This window comes from Equus caballus, chromosome 6, assembly GCF_041296265.1.
Source record: "Equus caballus isolate H_3958 breed thoroughbred chromosome 6, TB-T2T, whole genome shotgun sequence".
In the NCBI taxonomy this organism is placed as follows: Eukaryota; Metazoa; Chordata; class Mammalia; order Perissodactyla; family Equidae; genus Equus; species Equus caballus.
In genome coordinates this window covers 13,539,010-13,565,203 of record NC_091689.1, presented here as the reverse complement: position 1 = coordinate 13,565,203, position 26,194 = coordinate 13,539,010, and the positions used below count along the sequence as shown (strand labels likewise).

The 26,194-nt window shown below is 38.8% G+C and overlaps 1 protein-coding gene across 25 annotated transcripts in view; it reads left to right on the top strand.

Annotated features, from left to right (window-relative positions):
- The window catches only part of DOCK10 (dedicator of cytokinesis 10), a 264,121-nt gene that overhangs the window by 110,725 nt on the left and 127,202 nt on the right, over positions 1–26,194 (top strand). For 20 of the 25 annotated variants that reach the window (XM_070270519.1, XM_070270525.1, XM_070270522.1 and 17 more), the window contains exons 2-3: positions 3,515–3,634; positions 16,035–16,124. In XM_070270519.1, coding sequence (XP_070126620.1) covers positions 3,515–3,634; positions 16,035–16,124 — 210 coding nt within the window. The remainder of the gene's footprint in view (positions 1–3,514; positions 3,635–16,034; positions 16,125–26,194) is intronic. The other 5 variants (XM_070270520.1, XM_070270518.1, XM_070270527.1 and 2 more) reach the window with 1 other exon arrangement.

Below are 26,194 nucleotides of genomic sequence, written 5' to 3'. Positions count from 1 at the left end.
GATCCCACCATACTTGTAGACATCTGTCTCTTTGACCAAAACACTGAGCATCCAGCTCTCTCATTCCAGAGAGAACTACTTATTGTATAGCCTGGATTCTCACCATCACTGATGCATAAAGCATCCTTGGCAAGCATTGCCAAATTCTAGGCTCTAGGGGCTGTGGAATACATCACTGTTATTTTCATTTGTAAACTTCAAATCCACAAAATATTGAACCGTCAAATATCTTGAATGTTACACATTGATTAACAAATTCCCTTGAAAGATGGAACTTTACTGATATATCCCCCAGAGATCAAAACTTAATAAATTATATGAAGCAAATTTGTTAGACTTTGCAGCCGCATGTCGAAATAACTTCAGTGCAACCTTTTGAACAGAAAGACTTAATAAATGCCATTCATTGGTTGGTTGGTTGGTATAGCCTGAAATGAATAAATAAAAATATACCTTCCAACAGATGCTTACAGGCTATGCCTTTTATCAGGAATATCAAAGAGAGTTTAGGATTTAGTTTTTCTATGGTTTTATTAATAGCCTGTGACTTGTGAGCTCTGACTTTCCGATTATACTCATTTAGGCGGGATAAATTTTAGGTGGAAGGTGGGCCCTGTTAAAACATCTTTGAAGATCTTCTAGGTCTTCAGCTTATTTATTAATGCTCAAGTTTGTCACTAATGGGAGAGAAAATTTAAAAGATAGTGAGACCAAGATTGTAGAAGAACTCTTAAAACATTCTTCTGTCATTTGCCTTTAAACCTATAAATTGCAACGCACACTAAGCCACACCCTCACACTCCTGGTCAGGCTGGTGTGAGAAAGGGGGAAAAGAGGGCAATGTGTGAATAGCTACGTTGTGGGCTGTTGGTACATGAGAACTGAAGGGCGTCATAAACTTAAGCTGAAGAAACAGTGCAGGAAAGGGATGTAACCAACCAAATCTATGGCAGAGAGAAGAGCTTCGTGACGGCTTTACCATACATTGTGGCGTTTTTGCTACATTTTATACACAAACATAATTTTAGGGAAAAAACAAGTTCTAGAAAAAGCCAAGTGTTTCAGGCTTGAAGGCCTATGGGGCAGTTGGTAATATAAATGTGTGATTTTGCAGGGTATGAGGTAATAGATAAGGACTACGAGGTGTGTAGACAAACTGGAATGAAATACAGGAGGCCCCACCCTTATTGGTGGTTTCACTTTCTGTGGTTTCAGTTACTTGTGCTCAACAGTAGTAGGAAAATATTAAATAGAAAATTCTAGAAGTAAACAATTCATAAGTTTTAAATTGCACACCGTTCTGAGTAGCATGATGAAATCTCTCGCCGTCCTGCTCCATCCCATCCAGATGTGAATCAGCCCTCTGTCTACTGGATTCATGCTCTGTCTGCTAGTCACTTAGTGGTTATCAGATATTGCAGTGCTTGTGCTCAAGTAACCCTTATTTTACTTAGTAATGGCCCTAAAAGTGATGCTGGTGATTCGGATATGCCAAGAGAAGCTACAAAGTGCTTCTTATAAGTGAAAAGGTGAAAGTTCTCAACTTAATAAAGAAAGAAAAAATTATATGCTGAGGTTGCTAAGATCTACACTAGGAATGAATCTTCTGCCCCTGCAATTGTGAAGAAGGAAAAAGAAGTTGGTGCTAGTTTTGCTCTCACACCTCAACTATATATGTATAGGAAAAAAACCAGTCTATATAGGGTTCAGAACTATCCAAAGTTTCAGGCATCCCCGGGGGTCTTGGAACATATCTCCTCAGATGAGGGGTAACGACTCTACCATTACTTAAAGGCATTAGAAGCCAAGCAAAAATAAAATAAAGTAAATATTTGAGCCAAATCAAACATCTGGACTCTGCGTTTGCTACTTGAGCAATCAATTTGTGATCCTTGGGATTAACCTTTGCCTGGGAAAATATGGAAATGGAACTTAAAATAAATCTAAATAGAATAATCATATCAAAAGACAGGGATTCCAGAAGGACTTCTTTTTAAATTACCCACGTCACACCTAGTGACTCTTTATCTCCTACTTCAAAACGCTGAAGGTTTCACAGCTCTTTCCCTAAATAGATTATGTTGGGCAACTAAATTTCTCCAAATATTGCATGAAGTCCTGTATTTTTATTTGCTAAATCTAACAATCTTACTTGAAGTCCCTTCCAGAAAGAATATTCACCTTACATGGTTTACCTAAACATTTGTAAAATGGGTTTGTTCTCGTTTTGCTTGTTTTAGTACAAAAAGTACGTTCTGATACAAAGTACATTTTGTTTGTTTTAATACAAAAAGTACTTGTTGCTGGCCCACTGTGTTGCATTTTGTTTTGTTTTATTTTTTATATTTGGAAAATCATCAAAATAAACATTGACTGCTACTCTGAGAAGACCATTAGCAATTACTGAGACGTCAGTGACAGTTTCTGGGGCTTTAGTAGCAGAAACTTTCCAAAGAAGGCCTCAGAAATCGAAGCTAAATCTGTGTGAGGTGTGAGGAGGGGCAAAGTTGGTGGGAAACTGTTGATGTCATTAACTTGGAAAAGAAAAAAAAAATTTTCCATTTACAAGATCGCTTTAGCATCCAAATTTCATAGTGACCACTCCAACTTCCAGGAGCGCCCCCAGAATCCAAACAACCATCCCTTTTCATTTAGCTTGAGTAAATGTTTCATCAAAGGACTGGGGAACCAGACTGTGTCCTTGTTTTCTGCTTTGTAAGGTTTTATTCTTTCTTTGGAGTTCCATCTTTCTCACTTTGTGAGTCCTGTACCGTTCGGAGTAAACACATCAACCCTGTAATGAAACGATCACACCTTCTCCCACTGGCATTTATCTTTTTGGCTCGTGGGCAGCTTCTTTGAAGGAAGTGCCTCTCTTCTCGGCTGCAAGATTTTAATGCAGTGTGATTATCTGGCTATTTTTCAGTCTTCTTGGTTTTCGCCACACTACGTCCATAATGGTTGTGTTGTTCAGTTCTATTAGAGAATTACCTAGCTTCTCTCTATAGTGGCACAGAGGCTCAGAGCCAAGCAATTAATCCTGACACAGGATCCATACTTCATGACCACTAAGACAGCATGTGATACTTTGATTGCTAGGGGGCCAACATTTTAAAATAGACCCAAGTAGACCTCACAAGGAAGTATCTAATTCATCAAAAATGATGATGAGCATCTTAATGCTAGGAAATTCTTCACACTTACAAAGATCAAGTTTACATAAACATGTAGTCTATGGATGTGGTAGGGCTGAATACCGTGAGCTCTGGGCACTCAGTCTGAACAGCTTGAATTACTGAGCGAGATGTCAAGTATTTCAGGATCTCATTATTTCAGATCTGGAAATAATAGTTATGTGGCTTTGCCCTCAATGCCTGGAGTCTCTGTGACTCCACTGAAAAGGTTGCTTAATGTCAAAGCCTTGGTGATACTAAAAAATGAAATCCAGCCACACGCTGAGAGGAAGTAAGATTATATGCGTCAGTGGTTAATATCATATTTTCTTTTTCTACAGCAGGAAAAGCCCAGGCTTCTCGAGCCTTTGGATTACGAAACTGTCGTTGAAGAACTTGAAAAGACCTATCAGAATGATCCCCTTCGAGATCTCCTATTCTTCCCCAGTGACGACTTTTCAGTAAGTTCTCCTTTTTAAGCCATCCATACTTAGGAGGGCCCCACAAGATGACCCTCTCAAACTGGGTCCCTGTCTTCTCTTAGACTGGGGAGCTCAGTGCTCTTCCTGTGGCCACCCTACATGACAGTCATTGCAGCGGGAGTCCACATCCCGCATAGTAAGTGCCCAAGGACCTCCCAAAGTTGGAAGATTGGAGGCTCAGTGACACAGTGGTCACTTGGAACGAGGGTGGCACAGGGTGCTGCCTGGTTCCAGGTGGTACTGTGTCCCTGCCAATGTCTGGGTTTCTAACTGCCTTACCTGGTCTCACAGAACACTTCCTCCCTCAGGCCATTTCTAAGTGAAAGATTCTAAGCAACTGAAACCAACCAATGGCAAAGGCAGGAATCTCTTGGCACAAAGATGCAATTCTTAAAAATCACCCTTAATCTTGATAAGGCAATGTAGAGGCTTGGGGACAAAGAAAGGTAGGCAAGCCCATCTTCATGGACGGATTTGTGATCTGAGATATCACCCCTTTAGGACAATACTCACTGGCACATAGAATGCGCCTGAGGGTGATAGAGAGAGTGAATAAAAAGAAAATTCATTTTGGAGATGAACACAGTGAAGTTATGGATGATGAGCACCCAAGTGTCCGAAACATTCCATTAATAGTCATATTAAACATTTTTAAATTGTTGGTAAATATCTAACTATGTAAACAGAGATCACAGTGGGCAGATGATAACCTTTCCTGTTTTTTCCTAAAAGAAAGGTACTCATAGACATCACAAACATCGATGTCTTAAAGCAGATGAAAAGGCAGTTCAGGGTAACTCTGTGAAATAGCCACTGTCCGTGGAAAGCCCCGTCAAGAAGCTGGGGCCTCAGTGCTCATCCTTCCTCAAATAGTCTCAACCTTCCGTTCCCTCTCTTACCTTTTCACCTTCCTCCAGGGATTAATAGAAAGGAAGGCATATGGAAGTTAATAATTTTCTGTTCTAAGTACAAAAAATGATGGAACAAGGTAGACATTTGTAGGTAGGAAAAAAGGAACTCTCCCAATCTACTTTTCAGATGTTTAAATGGCTCCCACTTTAGCGTTTGAGGCTGTCTGAGAGAGGCTTCATCTCACGCAGAAATCTCATTTCTGTGGTTGGACCAGGCCAAGGCAGCTTGGACTGCAAGCACAAAGTTGAACCACGTTTTGTTTTTTTAATTCCACATCCTCATTTTCTTTCAGACTGAAGGTAAACCTTGATGAACAGCCTCTTTCTGTTAACACACAAAAAGCATGAAACATGGAGTAGCTTTTCTTCTAGCTCTGTAATTCAGAAATAAGTCACAAATATGTTCCCTCAGCTCAAGAAGGGAGTGGAGGCGTGCAGACAGGATGTAACATTTGCACTGAACTTGAATTCATTTTTTGGCATCTTTCCACACTCATTTAAGTTAAAGACTGACTGATTACTCTATGACTTTTGCCATCCTTAATGGTGTAAACAGAGTGTATGATAACATACTGTTTTATTTTCCCCATGTGAACATTCCAATGAATATACTGTATTTTTTTTATCCTGTGCTTGCTTAAAATACTTCTTTGCCACCTTCCCATTGCCTTCGAAATGAAGGGCAGACACCTTAGCATTGCCTGAGGGCTCCTCCAAGATCTGGTCCCTGGCCATTTCTCAAGGCAGTTGTCTTCCCTCCCCACCCCACCGCCATCATACACAGTCATCTTCATTTCTAATTGGAGTAAAACACTAGCACAATTCTGAACATACTACTCTATCTCCCCTCAGACTGTTTCCTTTCTTTATTCATCCAACAAATGCATTATATATAATACTGAACATTAGGCATTAATCTCAGAATGGGGAAATGGCAGTGATTAGGAAGGAATTACCTTATTTTCATGGAGCTTACCTTTTGACTGAAGGAGCGAGGCAAAAAATAAGTAAAGAAATTAACAAGATCATTCAGATAAAGACCAGATCTATGAAGAAAATAAAACAAGGCTCTTTGATAGAAACTGACTAGGGGAAGAATTCAGTTGGACTGCATGGTCGAGGGCAGCACCTCCGACAAGGTGAAATCTGAGCTGAGTTCTGAATTCCCGAGGAGGACCAACCATGCTAAAACCTGGGGAAGGAAGGAGGGTTTCAGGCTGAAGGAAGAGCTGTTACAAAAGCCCTGGAGAGCTCTGAGACTGAAGAATGGGATAGCAGGACAGAGAGAGTGGTCAGAGATGAGGTCAGGCAAGGACAAGATAAGGCATTTGTATCTTATTTGAAATACAAGTGGCAAGTCACTGGAGTCTTTCAAGAAGGGGAACAAATGACCTGGTGTATATTATTAAAAGCTCATCTGGTCTCAGGTCTATGACACGGTGTAGAGGAAGTTGGTAGATCAGCTGGGAGAGTAACTCCCAATTAGCAGGTGCTCAAGACATATTTGACGCCACCTAGTCTCTATCATCAGAAAATGTCATATCAGACAAACAGCTAAAGTTTCATTTGCATTAAGCCCCTGACAAACAAAGGATAATGTTGAATACTATTACCATGTAAAGTTGCAAGTTTTTGAACAAAATTCAAATGAACTGTTTTCCTTCTTTCCTGTTCTACAGAGTAAGAGTTGACCAACGATGGCCCATGGGTGGCCTGTCGCCTATTTCTGTATGTCCTATGAACTAAGAATGGTTTTTGTGTTTTCCTTTTTACGTTACTGTTTTATTTTCTTCATAGAACTAGTTAAGTAGTCGAAGGAAAAAAAGAATATTTTGTAACCCATGAAAATTATATGAAATTCAAATTTTGGCATCCATAAGTAAAGTTTTATTTGAACACAGTGACACCCATTCATTCACCTCTTGTCAATGGCTGCTTTCATGATGCAATTGTCTGTTGCAGAGTTGCAACAGAGGTGCAGTAATTGCAGCCAAGATAGAAGGCCCTAAAAGATTCACTATCTGACAGTTCACAGAAAAAGTTGGGAGATCCCTGCTATACAGCACAACCAAGTTCATTTTTGGGTTTTTTTCCTCTCCCTTTGTATGGAGTAAAGACCCTTCCTCAAATGCCCTCTGCCACTGCTCCATCCACAGCCTGTGTCACTTTTTGGGGGTGTTGCTCACCAACAGCAAGCCTCCTGTTCACCTGGCTAGAGCATCATTTCCCTGGCTCATCCTTGAGCAATGGATAAGGATGCTCTGGGATGTGTCCACTCACCCAACCGGAAGAGGTCATAAAATGACCACTCCAATCCCAAGGCATCCCAGAATGGAAGGCGGGGGGCTGGGGGGGGGGGGCAGCTCCAAACTCCCTAGCCTCTCTCCAAACATCCTTAGCTCTATGTGCCCTACGCCCTGCAGAGGGAAGACTCCAGCTCACTTCTGTGTCTCCTCGTTCCCAAGCACCCACACTTGCAACAGACATGATTCATTACATGGTTTGTTTAATCAATATTTATTCAGCACCCACGAGGTGCTGAATATAGAACAGCACTTCCGAGCTGAGCGAGACTGACAAGAAAAGCAAAAGCCCTGTGTCTAAGGAGTGGGCCCTAATATGGATGAAAAATAAAGTTGATTAAGAATGCTTATGGTTAAGACAGATCAGGAAACTGGGGCTTCGTTTGGTCCTTGTTACCCCTTAAAGGAGATTAGTTTTTACCATGGCAGTACCCTATGTTTCTCTCTCTTCACACTGCTGGCCCAACCCATCCTCATCCATTTTTGCCTGGATCCCCAAAGTGGTCCTCCTGCTTCCTCCTTTGCTCTGCTTTGATTCACTTAAAGGAAGCTTTTAGACTATAAATCAGATAATGCCATGCCCCTAGTTAAAACCTTCCAGTGGTTTCCCACTGCCTTAAGTGTCAGATCCAGCTCCTTGCCATTGTCCCCATCAGCTGCTTCTTGATGGTCCATGAACCCTGATCTCTTAGCTTTGCTTCCCTCGGTCATGACATGGATACCTAGCATTCTTTGTGTTCCCTGAACTTCCAAGCTTGATGTCTCTGTAGGGCCTTTGCACTCTCTGCACAGCTGGGTCCTGTTTTTCATTCATGATTCAGTTCAAATGCTACCCCTTCAAAGAACTCCTGACTTCCACCTCCATGACCCGCTCCCACACTGTGTTCCTCTGTCAGGTCACCCTGTTTGCTTCTCTTTCTAGCACTTCTCACTACTTAGAAAGATCGAGGTTTGCCTTTTCAGTCCTCTGTCACTTGTTTCTCACCCTCGAACAGATAGGACAAGGATATGCTCTGTCTTGATCATCGTGAGACCCACCCCCAGCTACTAGAGCAGCACCTGACACAAAGCAGATGGAAAATGAACATTTGTTCCACTATTATCTTTCAGAAATATCTAGCTTATCATTTCGGAATGTAACTTTAATCCTTCCATCACCTTTAGGAACCAAAAGGCCATTCTGAAATGAAATTTGAGAATAAAGAGAATGAAGTAATTGGCTTTGCTTGATGTTGAGGAAACTGATCATTAATAAGATGCTTCCCTCTTTGACACGAGTCAACATGTCACCTTAAAAAAACAAGACTGAGATCGTGATCCCCTTCTCCAGAGGCCCTTTCCATCTGGTACAGTGTTCAGCACATAGGCGCTATCAGCAAAGATTAATTTCCTCCTGCAACACTTAATGTACTCGTTCATGTGCTTTGTATTACTAGGCAGGGAAGAAATCACTTCATGTCTGTATTTCAAGTACCCAACACGGTGTCTAGTTCATGGGCATTCAGTAAAGATTGTTGAACTTTGAATTAAAATCATCTTCCAGGTTACTAGGCTAAAGTAGCAGCATTTCCTTTATCTTGGCACACCAGGTAGAATCTATTCCTCCTGGTGCGTGGGTGCTGGGAGCAGGCAGTGTGACCTTCTGTACTACTTGCATCATGATGATTCACTAGGAAGAAGCAGTCTAGATGCATTTATTAACTCATTCATTTCAAAAACATGTACTCCTTGGGGTCGGCCCAGTGGTGTAGCAGTTAAGTTCTTGCCTCCACTTGGGCAGCCCAGGTTTACCAGTTTGGATCCCGGGTGCCACCCTATGCACCACTCGTCAAGCCATGCTGTGGCAAGCATCTCACATATAAAATAGAGGAAGATGGGCACAGATGTTAGCTCAGGGCCAATCTTCCTCCAAAAAAAAAAAAATCTGTACTCCTTCAATAATTATATTTGCTATTCTTGTTTTCCTCATCTTTCTTTATGAAGCTGGTAGTAATAGAAACTTAAGACCAAAAAATAAAGAACTTAGTCACCAAGTTGCGGCTTAGTAAAATAGGCAAGGAGAGTAAAGAGGGAAAAGCACTCCTGAAGAAGTTTCAAGGACACACTGAATCATGGTGTGGGGTGATTCCATTGAAGGAGAGGCTGAGACAAAATGGAACAAAAGGTGAGAAAGCCAGAAATGAGTCTCTTGCTGAGCGAAAGATACAGAAAGCCTGAAGTGGAATCATTTCTGAGAGGTACGAAACGTTAAGTAAGAAAGTTCAGAGGTCAGAAAACTGGCAATACTGAGCACTGTGGGAAGGCCCCCTGACCACCTGTATTTCAGTAGTGCTCACACGAGTGAAAGTATTCTATTTCAGCTCAGCTTCATGGCCCACCTTCTGGGAACTAAGCTCTCAAAAGTCCGTGTTGTGTGCCTGAAACAGCCTGTCAAGAGATTTTCATGGTTTTCTCAAATCCCGTCGTCATATCAGTGGTTCAAAATTAGTGCCTCAAGGATTTCTGAAGCATCTGCGATTTCCATTGGCTTACTATAGATAGTGAGTGAATTGTGATTTCTTAACACACCAATGGCTTGTTCTTTTCAGAGTATGTTTTTAGCTGTAAAACGCCGCTGGTATATGGGGACTTCCAGACTCAACCACACGGGTCATTTTGTGAGAGGAAGCAGAAAAACCTTAATAGCTTTTCAATTGAAAAGCAGAAAAGTCATGAGTTTTTTTTCTTCTTCTTCTTCTTCTTACTTCCCCGACTGAGACACAGCTTAACATATAGGAATCTCAACCTCTTTTTAATCCTTGGCTTCTGAACCTGAAAAGCAGGCTTTAAATGGCTCACAGTGTTCGTGCGAGAACACTGTAATTGCAATTTAAAAGCTAAGTAATAATCTTTGTCAAACTAGGCTATTTGTAAGTTGTAATATTCCTCTCGTTTACAAGCTAATGAAGCTGAGAATCAGAAAGGCTCCTATTCAAGGATATAGAGTAACTGTGAGGACAGAAAGCAGACATAAGCACCTTGACTTTTGCTATTAGAGTTTCTGTCTAAACAGCATGCTTTTGGCTGGCTGCTTCTTAGAAAAATATAGTGCAGAACATGGAGAAAAGACTAACACTCTGAATCCCACAGTGAGTGGTGCCATTAGAAAGTTGGTACTGTAGTGAAGCGATTCTAGAGTGCTTATTTCAATTCAGTAAGAATATATAGAGATTGCCCTGGGCTCAATGTACTAAGAGTATGTGTCCACATAGACTTGTACAAGTATGCTCATAGCAGCATTATTCCTAGTAAGCCAAAAACGGAAACAACCCAAATGTCCATTGACTGGTGAATGCATTAAAAAAAGTGTGGTATAGCCATACAATAGAATGTTGTTCAGCCATAAAAAGGAATGAAGTACTGATACCTGTTCCAACATGGATGAAACTTGAAAACATTATACTAAGTGAAAGAAACCAATCACAAAAGGACCACATATGGTATGACTGTATTAACACGAAACATCCAGAATAGGCAAATCCAGAGAGACAGAAAGCAGATTGGTAGTTGCCTAGGGCTGGGAGAAAGGAGAATGGGGAGTAACTGCTAATGGATATGGGATTCATTTTGAGGGTGATGAAAATAATCTAGAATTAAGTAGTGGTCATGGTTCACAACCCTGTGAATATACTTAAAACCACTGAATTCTATACTTTAAAAGGGGTGAATTTTGTCGCATGTCAATTATATCTCAATAACACTATTATTTTTTTAGAAAAAAAAGGATTGTTCTAGACATTAAGATAGGGCTGATGTAGGTTGTCAGAGATTGGGTACAAATGAATCATAAAAACACATCTACATTACTACTTCATTCTTTAAAAGGAAAAAACAAAATATACCAAAGAAACAAGAAAGAAAAGAAATAACATGGCAAAACATTTCATTTATTGTTATATTTTATTCCCAAATAAGAAATGGCTTGTTCATATGCAAAAAATAACACACATGTAAAATGACTCACTGAATTAATCACTAGAAGAGCTTTCGGGTCTAAAATATTCTAGAGTTAAGCTGCAGACTTCATGTATGAGACAGATAGTAAATGATATAGTTCAGAGAAGAGAAAATGTGTGTTGGATGAATTAGAGAAGCTTTTCAAAAGGAGCCAGCACCTATACTAAACCTGAGATCAAGAAAGAAGAAAAAAAAAGGGTTTTTTGGGAGGAAGAGGAGCAGGGACAAGGCATGTGCAGGAATGAGCCCAGCATGGAAGAAGGAATGTGAGCAACCATATAGAAAACGGCCATGGCGGGTTGGCTGTGGTGGGTTGGCTCGTGTCTTAGGCCGGTTGTTCATCACGGGGCCATGTCTGCAGGCCTCACACCGAGCAGGCTTCTTCACTGAGCCTCCTTGGAGAGTGAGCTCAGACCACAGCCTCTGAGTCCTTGCCAAGGGGAGGGCCTGGTGCAGTAAAGTATCTTTATATTATTGGAGTGCTGTGGTTTATTAATGCTCGCATTTTTCCATATGTAGAATGTGTTGTCCTGCCCTCCTTAGAGGAGGCAAGATGCATTTTGGAGCCTGGAAAATGAATTACAAAAAGGGAAGTGAAAAGACTTGCTCAGGGATTTGTCAGTCCAAAACCTTGAACCAGGTCTCCAAACTTCCCTGCTTAGATGCTTAAATACTGTGATGGTTAAGTCCCCAGGCTTGACTTGGCTGGATGATGACAACCGTCCATTTATGGGCAACTGCTCACTGTTTGCACATTTCCCATTCAGTTTAACTTCAGCAAAACAAGAAAGACCTTCTCCTTAAAGCACAGTGAAGGTACTAAAGTGATATTCTGTTGTACTTTTTTTTAATTTTATTGAAGTCATAGTAGTTTATAACTGTGAAATTTTGAGGTCATAATAGTTTATAACATTGTGAAATTTCAGTTGTACATTATTATTTGTCAGTCACCATATAAATGTGTCCCTTTACCCCTTATGCTCACCCCCCAACCCTCTTCCTTCTGGTAACTACTAATCTGTTCTCCTTGTCCATGTGTTTATCTTCTACATATGAGTGAAATCACACGGTATTTGTCTTTCTCTGTCTGGCTTATTTCACTTAACATAATACTTTCAAGGTCCATCCGTGTTATTGCAAAGGAGACAATTTTGTCTTTTAATGGCTGAGTAGTATTCTTTTGTGTGTGTATATATATATATATACCACATCTTTTTTATCCAATCATCAGTTTATGGGCACTTGGGTTGCTTCCACGTCTTGGCTACTATGAATAATGCTGCAATCTCATGTATTTTTAAAAAATAAAATAAAATGACAACAATACTCTTCTGAATGTGGTAAAAAATGTTTTTCAAACAACCAATGTAAGATGAGTGCCTGCTCTGCTAGAATAAAAGGCAATATCAGTGTCTTAATGAGAAAAGTAGGTGAAGATCACTTTTAAACACGTGCTGGGCTTGAAATTGATGGTGATGTGTTAGTTAGTAGTCCCTCTTGTGAGGCTTGTTGACTTCTCAAGCTGGGACTGACTGATTACTATAAACACCATCATTTTTGTCCCTTTTTTTGAGCAGCTGAGGTCTACAGTACTGTCAGAGGAAGCTCTGCACAGCCCCAGGATAGGAAAAGCAGCCTCTTTTATAGACTTTGATAGTGGCCTTTGGCCAATTGAGAAATAGCCCCGATGTGCTTGGAACGAAGTCTCCTGTGGTCATTTTAGCCAGCAGAATGGTGGCTGTGACAAAGCCGCAAAGACTGCCCACTGCAGAGTAAAGAGAAACAGAAAGTGCCAGGGCTGTAGTCGGGGATGTCTGAATATGGTGGGCCTGAAATTACAAACACAGGCCTGCATGCGTCATTTCATAAATAAAATGACAGCTTTTATTTCCAAATGCCTAATCTCTGGACAATAGGCCCCTTATAAAACTCTACCACCCAAAGGGAGCTCGGCTGAGTTCCAGAGCTGCCTCGGATCCATTTCACGCTATTGAGCTGTACTAATTGCCAACCAGACAGTTTATAAAAGAGAACAGGAAGTCTCTTGTGGCCAAGGCAATTTGTAGTGGTCTGAAAGCATCTAATTCTCAGAAAAGAAATTCTTAGTAACCATATTAATACCCCTAACAAATATGACTGTGTATACTTTTCTTCTTATTTGATCGATTTATTTTTGCTTCAACGGAGACGCATTAAAGAAATCAAAAATGAGTAGAAGCACCACAATTCTTGAAGTTGAACCTTGTAGAGGCTTTCTGTAAATTTCTTTTTCAGGCAAATTCTCCAGTATGGCAACAAAATATAACAGATCCATAGCATGTTATACGCATTCGTTATACACATATTCTTTCTCTTATATCTTGTGTATTCAGTGCAAGGTGTTAGATGCGCCGTCATTCCATGCGTGAAGTGAAATCCTGTTTTAGATTTATCACATGGTCACATGAGGGTGATTCAGCCCGGGTTGTCTCCTTTAGTAAAGAACCAACATCATTTCATAACTAGAGGTCATCAGGAATCACTCATAGCCATTGAACACAGGATTCGTTTTTATAACCCCAACCTGAGTGAATTTCCAATCTCATACATTGCATATGAACGTTAGCTGTGTATTTGGGACCCTGTCTTTACATATGACATTGCAAATCAAGTAGCCATAAGACTATACTACTGGAAACCTAAGCCCACATTCCAGAAACTCACAATCAAGAAGAAAAACAAAAGCGTCTTAAACCAGCTCAGTATTCACTCTATTGTGTTATACCACGGAGCAGTGATCTTAGCGGGACAACAGGTTTGTGGTCTGACTAAACAGGAAGCTTAAATTTGGGCCATGTTACTCTGCACTCTATCAGATTTAGAGTATTTTAGAGCAGGTATTTTTTTTTACAGGCAAGAAGTTAACAGCAGGCTATAGTGGATAGTGAGAAAGAGGAATCTGTTCCTTTTTTGCATAAAAAGTTATAAAATAATGGCTGAAATATATAAAAATTTTTGAATTAGAGACAAACAAATCCCTAAATTTTTCAGTAGATTACAGAGGGTAATAGTTCCTAGAAACCAAGCAAATGACGCTGTGTATCTGAATTATCTGCCCAATCAGGAAATAAATGATCCCCAGATAATTGAAATCCAGCAGTAATCCCCAAAGCTCAAGTTAGGCATGAATTTTAATCTTCTGCTCCAAACTTTCGGTGGACTTTATTTATTGTTTATCTTCTAACAGAGTGAATAGTAGAAAAGAAGCAACTTGAAAGAGGAGATTCAAAAGGAATCAAAAATGTAGAATGTAAATAAGTCCTAAATTGGTTTTATTGTACTTCACGCGGGAAGCGATGGCTCCCTGTGTGTGTATCCATACTTGGCTTGAATTGATAGCCACAGCCTCTTTGCGCTTCCAGACTCTGTTCACACAACTGCAGTCGAGTCCTGGAGCAAGTGTGCTGACCAAGGAAACTCAGTCTGCAGCTATGTTTTAGGATGAGCATGTATTTTTACCATGTGATGTATCTTGAACATAGTTTCCTCATTATTTTGTATCTTCTGATCTTGTTAGATTCACATGGCATTCTTCCTCTTTCACAGTGTCCAAACTCCATGCTCCCCAAGCACACCACACACACACACTCAACACAGATACACTCACATACCATCCCCAGTAACACAGGCACATACACATGCTCACACATGACATTACATAGCACACACACACTCACACCACATATATTTACACATACACTCAAAGACAGCACACTCTCATGCATACTTGCATGCTCACACTACACACACACACCCGCTCACCACACACACACATACTCACACAGACACACTCATACACTACACTCAATCATATGTGCTCACACGGGCACATACCACACACTCACCCACCACATGCACACTCATACATGCTCACATAGTACACACACACTCAACAAATGAGTTTTTAAGCACCCAACTGGTCACTGAGGTCATAGCAGTGAACAAAACAAACCAGATTTCTTGCCCTTGTGGAGCTTACATCAAGAGCAAAGAAAAAGGGGGATTTGAAGAAAATGCGAGTCTTGGATTGGAAGAAAAGGAAGGATGCTGCCCTTGGTAGCAGAGCTTGCCACAGCAACTGTGAACTTAGAAGACTAGCTTCCATGGACCCCTCTCCTTCCCATCTTCTCCAAAACTAAGGAGGGGTTTTTAGACTCTCATTTGTTCCAATAAATAGTCTAGAAAAAATGCTCCTCACCTACGACCATTCAAATGAAACATTGTTTTCTAGAACTCCTGATGAATCACTTGTGGGTTTGCCGATGTACAAAATAAAAGATCCCAACTCTTGTTAACAAGTATGTTAACAGACTCATCTTAGCATCTCAGCATCTCAGTTATCGCCAAGGAGTACAGAAAGGAAGCTGATGGCTGGTGGTGGAAACTTACTGTTTTGAGGGCATCCTGTCCCCCACAGCCTGATGGAGCTGGGGGTACGCAAAGAGGAAACAACCTGTGAAATCTGCTTTAGTTGTTTCATTTTAAGAGCTACTTTATACTCTTAGTTTATGTATATTCATTACATAGAAAGTTGTTTGTTTAGCATTGAAATTGAAAATATTTTGTTTATTTCAACAAAAATAAAGATACCAAAACACAACTTATTTTCTTCAAGGTCCAGATTTACTGAACAGTCTTTCTTCCCTCCTACCCCGAATTGTGGCTGCACACACACACACACACACACAGCTTCTAAAAGGGGGTAAGTTTACCCTGTGGATATCCAAGAAATTATTTACAGTAAGGTTAAAATAATGCTGATTTTATAAGTTTTCTCCTTCATTTCAAATTTATTTTAGCCTTAACAACAACAACAAAAGATACCAATAGAAATAAACTAGTCAAAACATATAGATGCCCAAATTTTTGTTTTCTGCAGAGAAGGGAACAGCTTAAAATTGTGAGCTTCACTGATATAATAGTAATCACAATAATGCTCGTAGTGGTAATCAAGAGGGATCGGATCTTCTCCCCTAAAGATTAAATTGGTAAGAACCATGGAAGTTTCTCTGTCTTCTCTTAGCCTGAAATGCTAAGATCTGAGACACTTCGCTGTTGTGTTTTTGGTGCAGTGGTCTGCTCAATACTCTTCGGCTGGAAGGCTTAACTTCATCTCATTGTTCTTCCCAGACGGCAACAGTTTCTTGGGATATCCGCACAGTGTGCTCCACAGTACCTGAAGACGCAGAGCACAAAGCAGAAAATTTACTGGTGAAAGAGGTAAACAAGATGCTTCCAACCGTTTATTTTATAAATGTCGCTTTCCCCAAGATAGTTCTTAATACAACTTAGTTATTCTTGTCTTCCTCTCCTTTTCAATAGAGAATTCCAAATGCTGTGATTAGTTGATGTCTTTCAACCTTTATCACCTGTAGATGCTTTCCGTTTTCCTGTTAATCATTCTTCATTATTTTGTGACTATTCAAGTTTTGAATTTTTGCTTTATTTTTACTTAATTTAAAATCCACACGTTGAGAAATGTTTGAGTATTCTTACTAGGAAGATTTAATTTTATTTGACTTATTTGGATGGAGTTGTAGGAAATTTTGCATAATAGTGTTTCTTTTTTAAGAGATATGTTTGTTTCAGGTACTAACTATGCAAATAGTTAATGGTAAAACCCTGTGGACAGCTTTAAGGGACTGATAAAAATGTGTTGGTGTAGCATCTGCTTGCATTCAGTTAGTGGAGGGGAAGCCTACAAAATTGCTGCTTCTTCTAACTAGACTATGGACTGCTTTACGGCAGAGATTGGGTGGCACATAACAGCTACTTAGAAGATGTTTGCTGAATGAATAAAGGAAACCAGTCCTTTCTTTACAGAATATGCCGTGATAAAATTTAGCCCAGCAGAGGTGAAACTGAAAGCAGTGGTGTCTAAATGTAGTCTTTAATTCTGAGTAAGGAGGGTATCCCAATTAGGATTTAATTAAAGCTACAAACAATAGTGAAACCCTTTCTCAGCTCTTCACATATTTGTATGAATATAAGCTAACCTTATTAGTGTACATATTAATACTAATCTGATTAATCATAGATATTTTACGTTGTCCTATTCAGTCCAGATCATCTTTTGCCATAAATTTACCTTTGCTTTTCAAATTCTGTTATTTCATGTTTATTTCCGAAAGTTCACATTGAATTACAACACCTTCTAAGGAGGTATAAAAAACAAAAATGTGCAGATTGAGATAACATCAGGATATCTGAGTATACTTTTTTCACTTTTACTGATAAAAATAGTAAATGTGATGTTAGTACCATGATATGTTATTTACAGTTGCCTTAGAGGAAGTTTTAATATCGAGTAGAGCATCACTGTTTAAAAAAAAAAGAGTTGGCAAATCATTTTCTACACAAGAAACGTGTACAAAAGTCCTGCAGTAAATGCATGTTAATCTAGGTAGAATCTGAAACATTTATGAAATTGAATTTCTAACAGAGAATCTTTAACCAGGTCTGCTTGCATGTTGTTCACGAAAATATTGCCCTTCCTTCGTAAAGATCTTTAACTTTGTTGTTAAATTTATTTCTGTGTATTTTATAGTTTCGTTGCAAATGTGAGTGGAATTTTTAGAATGCATTTTCTTTTCTTACTGTTCATTGCCGAGATGTTTTTAAAAGCTGTTGATTTTCAAGTGTGCGTAACTAGCTTACTAAACTCACTTATCCTAATAGTTCTTATTTGATTTTTAGGTGTATAGTCATATCATCTTAAAACAACTAAAAATTTCTTCTTTTCTAATAAGTATATTATTTCTTCAATTTTTGTCTTATTTTATTTTCTCATATCTCTAAAGCAATGTTGAACAATAATGCTAATATTGGACATCCTATCTTATTCTTGATTTGGGACTTTATGACAGTTTCTGGCATAAAAGAATTATCTAAGAAGGGTCTTCCTTGGTCTTTATTGGATTTAAGAAGGGTCTTTTCTGGTCTCTACAGTGCTTATAAAGGCTGACCACCCTATGTTATGAAATGCATATTCAGGCTATTGATATAATGGCTTTTCTGCTTAAATTTAATACTGTAGTAGAATTAATAGGCTGCTGTCCTGTGGATCCATACTTGTGTTTCTGGAATAACCTTTCTTGTTGTATTATTACCTTAATACTCTACTACATAAGAGTTGCTAATATTTTAGTTAAAATTTTTGCATTTATATTCATGAGTGAAATATTACTCTAGTTTTTTTTTGTTCCTGTGGTATTAGAGAGACACTGGCTTTAAAAAATAAATTGTGATGTGCTCCATGATTTTCTGTCTTCTGGAATACACAAATAAACCAGTGAAATGAAACAGAGGATAGATCCACATTGAAGTGCATATGGTTACTTAATAAATGGTAAATATAGCACTTCAAATTCTCTGGGGAAGGGTGGACAATTCAACAAATACCACTTGGCTATCCATTTTGGATAAAAATTAAGTTAGGTCTCTCTCCCACATTACATACAAAAATTAATTCCAGATAAATTTTTAAAATCTGAACTTTAAAAACAAAAATTATAAAAATGTAGGAAAACATTTTTAAGTGGAAAGTTATAGAAAATGGAAAGATATGAGCAAATAAAAATTTGTTTTTATAGAATGAATGGTTCCATAAATAAAGCCAAAAGAAAATATTTAATCCGAGAAATTATTTGCAATTCCTTGTATCTGACCCCCCACACACACACATTCCTAATGTGTAAAACCCCACTAATTAATAAGAAAGAGAAAAATAACTCAAGAAAATACAAGCAAAAAATATGAGCAGGCAGTTCAAAAAGGGAAATGCAGTTGGCCAAGAGGTATGCAAAGCTGCCAAGCCTTACTTGCAGTCGTGGAAATACCAATTAAAACAAAAATGATGTGTAACATCTGAATGAAGAAAAATTTTAAGATGAGTATCGTTTGGTAATTGTGGGAAGACAGGGAAATAAGCACTATCACACAACGTTTGTAGAACTCACATGTCTATAGTCTTTTGAGATGTAATTCAAATGTATCTTTTCAGTAGTACATATAAACATGCCACATGCATATTACAAAAACAAACACTAGCACCTAAAAATATAATTACAAGATGGGTATTGCTGCACTGGACAATTTGTAGTATCAATTGATATGGGTGGGATTGAATGAGCTTTGGCACATCTATATTTTGTAGTAATATGTAGCCAATAAAAATCACATATATTTAGGGGCTGGCCTGGTGGCACAGCGGTTAAGTTCACACACTCTGCTTTGACAGCCCAGGGTTTTTGGGTTTGGATCCCGGGTGCAGACCTAGCACCACTCATCAAGCCATGCTGTGGCAGCATCCCACATAAAAAAAATAGAGGAAGATTGGCACGAATGTTAGCTCAGGGCCAATCTTCCTCACACACAAAAAAAATTACATATATTGAAATATATTAACTTGGATGCCCATGATATGTTGTTAAGGGAAAAAAGTAAGTTGCAGAATATACAGTATGATGTCATTGAAGATATAAAACCCATGTGTATATGTAAATATGTTCATATAAACCTAGAAAAAGTATTAAAAAATGCACATCAACCTCATAACATTGGTTACCTCACAAGTTTGGAATTATAGGGGGAAGGGAGAGATTAATTTTCAATTTATATATTGTTCTGGTGTTACAAATTAATTTTTGTCATTAAAAAATATTTTGGAAAAAGTTAGTTAGGACATATCTTAAAATACTGCCCAAACTGGAAGCAACCCTAGTCTATCTCCTAAAATAGTCTCCAAAAGTTAAAATCCAACTTTATTCTTCAAGTCACTAGCTAGTCACCTTAGAGACTATATCAGATTCTTTTTTATTGTTATTATTTTAATTGGATAGTGAAAATATATGAAGTGATCAAAATCTCACCTGTGTTTTGCTTTATGATTCTATCAGCTAGGCTTGTCTGCCCATCATAGAGGCCAATTAAGTTCATCCGACACAGTCCATTCTTAATCATTTGTAATGTAATTACTATGGATTTATAAATGTTTCCATGATTTTAGAGACTTTTCATTTCGTGGTCTTTCACCTCTTTCTGGGTGTAAGGGTATTTGTATGTTTCCAGGTTTGCAGCAACCTCCTTTAGACTGTGAAAAGTTGCTCTCACATGAACCAGGGGTTCTTAGCTCTCCGCTCTGGGTCTCTAGTACCTGAGGCTTTCAAGGCCTGGGATTTGGTTCCAGCCTGCCTCAGCTCTTGCCTCTTAAGATCTGCTCATTGTCTTGCCTGGTTTGTAGGGCAATCAGCTCAAATCCTATGTCCTACATCCCAGGACCACGTCAGAAACCCCACCTCCAATCTCTGGATGCAACCAAGGTGTCGAGTTTAGCGACTTTCCCATGGGCAGGATGGCCTGAAAAGCAGATCAACGCAATAGTGGAGACTTCTAAGGATAGTTCAGGGTTCTTAGAGGCCTTTGGTTTGGTTTGTGCTTTCAGGAGCTTCTGCACCACAACTTCAAGTGGCCAGATTGATCCCTTTATTTCTATAGTTCTCTGAGAATGTCAACTTCAGCTGAGAATGGGTTGACCACAGAATTTGCCTTTGTCTTGCCATTTCTCCTGAGGAGAAATTCCTCACCTTCCCCTTCGTTCCTACCTTAGTCTTCTTTCAACTACCTGCAGCCTGGGATAATTCCTGCTCTTCTCACCTCCAGCCTCAATTTCTCGTTTCTCCTAAGCACTACTCCAAGAGAAGTCAAGTACACTGCCTTTTACCTTAGATCCCAGATATCTGCTAAACTTTGATTTTGCAAAGCTCAGGACAGAGCATTTGGCTCAGCAACATGAATGAATCTTCTTGTCATGTTTTTCCCAACTGCACAGATCTAAAGTCAAAAAAGAAAAAAGAAGAAGAGGATGAAGCCCGGGAAGAAACTATTTTATTCTCTGCTAATTTTTCTGTATCACTAGCAGTGAAAACTCCCATAGTTGTGCTTGGTGTTAAGGATGGAGATAAAGTAAAACCTATGCCTTATAGGATAAGAGGGAGAGAAACCCAGTTACAAACATCACTTGATGATAATGGAACATGAATAGTCAAGCCCGGAGACAGTAGATAAAAAGAAAGGGGTCACTGGAGAGCTGGGTTAAGACTGAGAAATGAGCCCAGAGAATTATGCTGGCAAAAAGTCTTGACCCCAGTAGCTAATAGCCGCTAACCTTTATTGACTGCTTACTTTGTGCCAGATATGCTTCTAAGCCCTTTCTTTACTTGCCGTAATTACAAACATACATTTCATCATTATCCTCACCACCTTTTAATGATGAGGATACTTTCATAGAAAGATTAAGAAACATGTCAAGCATCACACAAGTTGGGAATAGAGAGATCCAGCATCCGGACCCATGCCCGTCCAGCCCCTGGCCTCTTAACCAGGATGCTGACTGCCCGTATGGTGTTTTGCTATAGCAGCCCTCTGGAAGGAACACTTCTCTCAGTGTTTGCCCTAAAAACCCCACTGTAGTTTTGTCTAGGTAACTCTGATGCACATAGTTAGTGGACCACACTCTGAGAAACATTGGCTGGACTTTTAAAACCAGACTAAGCCAGCGCTGAAATGAATTCATTGACATTTGTAGGGTTCTGTAGAAACACGTTTCCCTTACAGCAGCTACTGCGCTGCACTAAGCAACCTTTTGGGTCCTCCTTGTGCTAAATTGCCCTCTGGCTCCCCACAGGGTGGCAAGGACCAATACCCTGGTTGCTAGGCAGCGGATTGACATGACTCGAGTTTGAACACATCCAGTTCAATACCAATTTTGAGCTCTCTCTCACTTCACTCTACTCTGACAACACTCAGCCTCTTGCGAAAGGCAGTGGCGTTCCTTTTTTAAAAAGATCTTGAATGACTTCATATTTTTAATGGGAATTTAAATAAAATGAATGGTCTCTCACTTTTCTGTGTTATCTGTTATTAATACTCTTCCCCGTCTGTTAAATATAAGGTTAACTATTCCCCACACAAGAGCATAGGCTTATTTCACATTCACTAAAGCACTTCACAGTTACGTTAAATTAACATCAAGCCATAGGTGAGCAACATTGTACATATACCTGTATTTTTGAGCACCCAGTGTTACAGGCATTACTACCTCATTTTACAGCCTAGAAAGCAGGTCCTAAGTGATTAGCTAACTTGCCCAAATTCATATAGAGCCGGAATTAAGGTCCTCATCTCTCTGACCCCATGCCCCACGCTTTAACCATTTTGCTACCGCCGACCCTTTAAGAAACTCCTTTAAACCATGGGTTTAATAGCCTGACCTGATGAGGATATTTCCACTGTTCACAAGCTATTACATCCTTCATTTTGACAAACATTTAACCTTTCTGCCTCACTTTCTGCATCTTTAAATAGGGATGTTAGCAATCCCAATGCAGTCTTTCTCAAAATAAACTTAGCAATGGTATGAAAACACTTGGAAAATAACAATTGGAGATCAAGTTCTTTATCTGATCCTCATAAGTAGCTTAAAATCCACATCTATAATCATAAGAAAAATCAAACACTCCTATGATAAACAAGCGCCACTCCCTCCCACTAGGGGTTGGGGAGCAATTAAAGAGATCTATAAATAGGATGCAGACTTCTTAAGCAAAACTTCTAGAGCAAGGTTTTCATTTTAATATACACAAAAGCATAATATAAAGCCAGAAGCTCAGAACACTAATTAAAACTAAACTCTTGGATTGGTCTGTCTTAACAAAGAAGATGAGAGAGCAAAGAACTGAGAATGATACAGTGGCCCATCAGGGAGCCAGGTTAATTTCAAAGTTTGAAGTAAATAATAATGATCATAAAGGTCAGAGTAACACCCTGTTTAGCCCTTAAATTTCTCCTCTCAACCCCCTGCTTAATTATCAGATTATTTTTTCTCTTGTCCTAGAGGTAAATACAAATTCAGTGGCTTAAACAAGCTGCTCCTTTAGATACACACAGAAACTGCTACTCCCAGTTCGGTTGGATGTAGTTAATTTCCCTATCTTTATAAAGGATTAAATTCTTTATATATAAAGTTTCTCTCCGATTGATATACTGTTACTATGGATCACATGCAAAGTGCATGCAATAAAGGACCTTGTCTAGTCCATGAAAGACTGGACTGGGTTTGTTTTCAACAATAGTTATCACTTACTAAGCAGTTGATACCCAGTGGATGTCACACAGTCCTCACCTTCAAGGAGCTCACCGCCAGGCAGGAAGTAACAGACCTATGATCAGATTTTTGCAGTACAACTGACAAGTACCCCTGGAATATTACTATAAAATAGAGAAACAAGGTCAGGTTCCCATGTTATAAAAAAATAACTGCAGGCAGACCAGAGAATGGATTGGTTGGCTTGGGGGGGGATGAGTAAGACTGAAGAGAAGTTGGACATCTAGGAGACTATGTGTTTTAATAGTCCAGCTGGGTTAAAGACCTATATACTAACATGGCAGCATGATTGTGGCGACAGTAAAGAGCTATCAAGGAGATGGAATTGACAGAAGTTGGTGACAGAAAAAAAAAATGAAGGAGAGGAATATGTTGGCAATGACCCCCACATTTCTGGCTTTGGCTATTCACTAGATAGTTGTGCTGGTAATTTAAATAAGCTGCCCAGAAGACAGCAAAGATAGCTTGAACAGGGATGGTGGAAGCAAATAAGATAATGTCACTGGTCAACATGCAGAGAGAGATGTCCCAGAAGGAGATAAATACATAGGCCTCAACACAGGAGGAGGGGATGGGCAGTTGCTCTGGATTCAAAAGTTGAGGCTTTGAGCCTAGAAGAGCTTGCCCAGGAATTTCACAGGGCTGGGCTGGAGCTGAGAGGCCGGTCCCTTCGTGCACTCCCACTTACAGGGCTGGTAAAGAGGTCCCTGCAAAGGAGGTAGAAATAGAGTGGACAGGGAGGTAGGAAGAGAACAAGGAGAAATTGATTTCTCAGAATCAAAAAAGAGTCAAGAGTGAGAGTGAGTCAATGGTATAAAATGCCAAAAAGGTGTCAAGATAAAGGCCAACTGGATTTAAAAATTCAGAGTCACTGATCTTTCTTTAACAGAGCAGCTTCAGAAGCTGTGAGCACAACCTGATTACAATAGGTTAAATGTGGGATGTATCTTACCAAACAAGGTGTTGGTATATTATTCTCTCTTTACCTGCAAGGCTCTTTGATTGTAAACCCAAAATATTGGAACTCTTCAGGCAGAATACTCTATGCATACCAAAGTTTAAAATAGTTCAGTAGGCTGTTAAATTATGTACCAAAATATTCCCTAATTATTTAAGAAGTAACATTTTGTAAACAGGAAAATCAATATGATCAAATGAGTATAATACTGAAAATGAAATTTCTTCCTCTTCCTCTTCCACCACTTGGACCCGGACAAATGGCATCCAATTAGTTCAAGAGAAAATTATAAGTATTCAAGGTAGAAGCTACATCATGTTGACAAATAAAAGAGAGATTCAGCAACTTGAGTCCCAGACATAGCAAAGAAAATTATGAGGAGAGGGGTATTGGTGATGATTTCAAATGTGGTTCCTGCTGCCCATTTTTGTTAATGGAAAGAAATATATCTAACTGGAATGAAACGTACCTTGTCTGAAGAAAACACAGGAATTTAATTTCTTTTACAATTAAAATGATTTTATGTGCTTCATGTTCCGTTTTGGACTGCATATTGTGTACATTGATAAAGAAACCATTCTTTTAAGCAAATGCCTTTGTACATTATACAAATTGTTTGAATCTCATAAGTAAAATAATGTGCACTCAAACTTACCCAGAAATAAGAATAAGTCTTTCAATAAATGATTCAGGAGGGTGTTTTTTTGCATCTATGAATAAATTAAGTAAAAATGAATACTGTTTTCTGATTATGAATCGTTGGGCCCCAAATGAATGATTCTAACTTATTCATTTAGACTGAAGCACAGTAAGCATGGTTTTTCTCATTCTACATGCACAATTTAAACTACTGGAAGATACTGGAGGAAATTCAACTATAAAAATCTCTCCAGATTAAAAAAAGAAGTTACAATCCTTTCCTAATAAAATTTGTGCAAATACAAAGATTGTTGTTTTTGTTTTGAAGAATGTGGCTCTTAATTCACCAATAAAGGTCTTCATGGAGGACTTTTCACTTCAAGTATACTTTTTAAAAGTAAATTTACAAGTAATGTGGTATTTATTATGCTAGTTTAAGGATTTAAGGGAAAAATGATCTCAAAATCTTTATTGGCCTATATTTCTCCTGCTCATATTTATATGTATGATTTTATTTCTATCATGGCCAGAACAAAATGGATCACCTAATTTTTTTTTACACTAAATATATAACACTAAAGATAATAAACATATGAAAGTTGACTAAGGTAAATTCAAACGCATTTATTTTTTAGTGGCATTAGGATAAAATGTATGTGGAAAACACTGATGAAAACAAAATGATTTTGTGTTTCACATTAATGAACCTGAAGAAATTTATTTTCTAGTCACCAAAATCCCTAGAGTAATAGCCTTGTTTCCAGATATGCAAAACTCTTCTAATTCTGAATTGGCCTCCTCTTCTCCACAATAAAAATGGTGCTGTAATGTTTGGTGCTAAATGAAAGAAAATACAGAAGTACGAGTCAGAGACACTGGAGCGGAAGACTCAAGATGAACCCATTTTAAATTTGAACCTAAAATTTCAGTTGCATTGAGCTACAACCCAGATTTTATGCCTTACATGAGAAAAAATGATTAGATCATAGTATTACCAAGCTTTTTTAGTACCATCCACTGTTGATGTCCTGACAGATTACTTGTGAGATCTACCTGTGAAATTAGAGGGATGGTCCCAGGTCAGGCACAGGTGTGATTTATGAAAGTCTAATTTTAAAGTTTGTTCAGCTGCCTTAATACAACACATTATGAAAAGACAAACCAAATATTATGATTCAATTTAGAATCAACAAAGATAAAGGGAAATATTGGCAACAGATGTTAGATCAGGGCCTATCTTCCTCACACACACAAAAAAAGAATACATAGTGTGATCCAATTAAAGAAAAAAAATGTTTTCAGTGCCTTTTCTCTTTTTCTCTAAAATATCAAAGTATTGAGTAACCACATGTTCTGGTTTGCAGGAATAGTCTCATGATCTACCTGTTGACCTGGCTAATAGCATCTTCTTTCACTTGTGTCTCAGTGTGGACAATAAGTTATCCAGCTACCCTTTCAATTCATAACTTGCCTAAATTCACTTAATTTCATGATGCTTAATTTTCAACATTCATCCAACGCCATAATTCT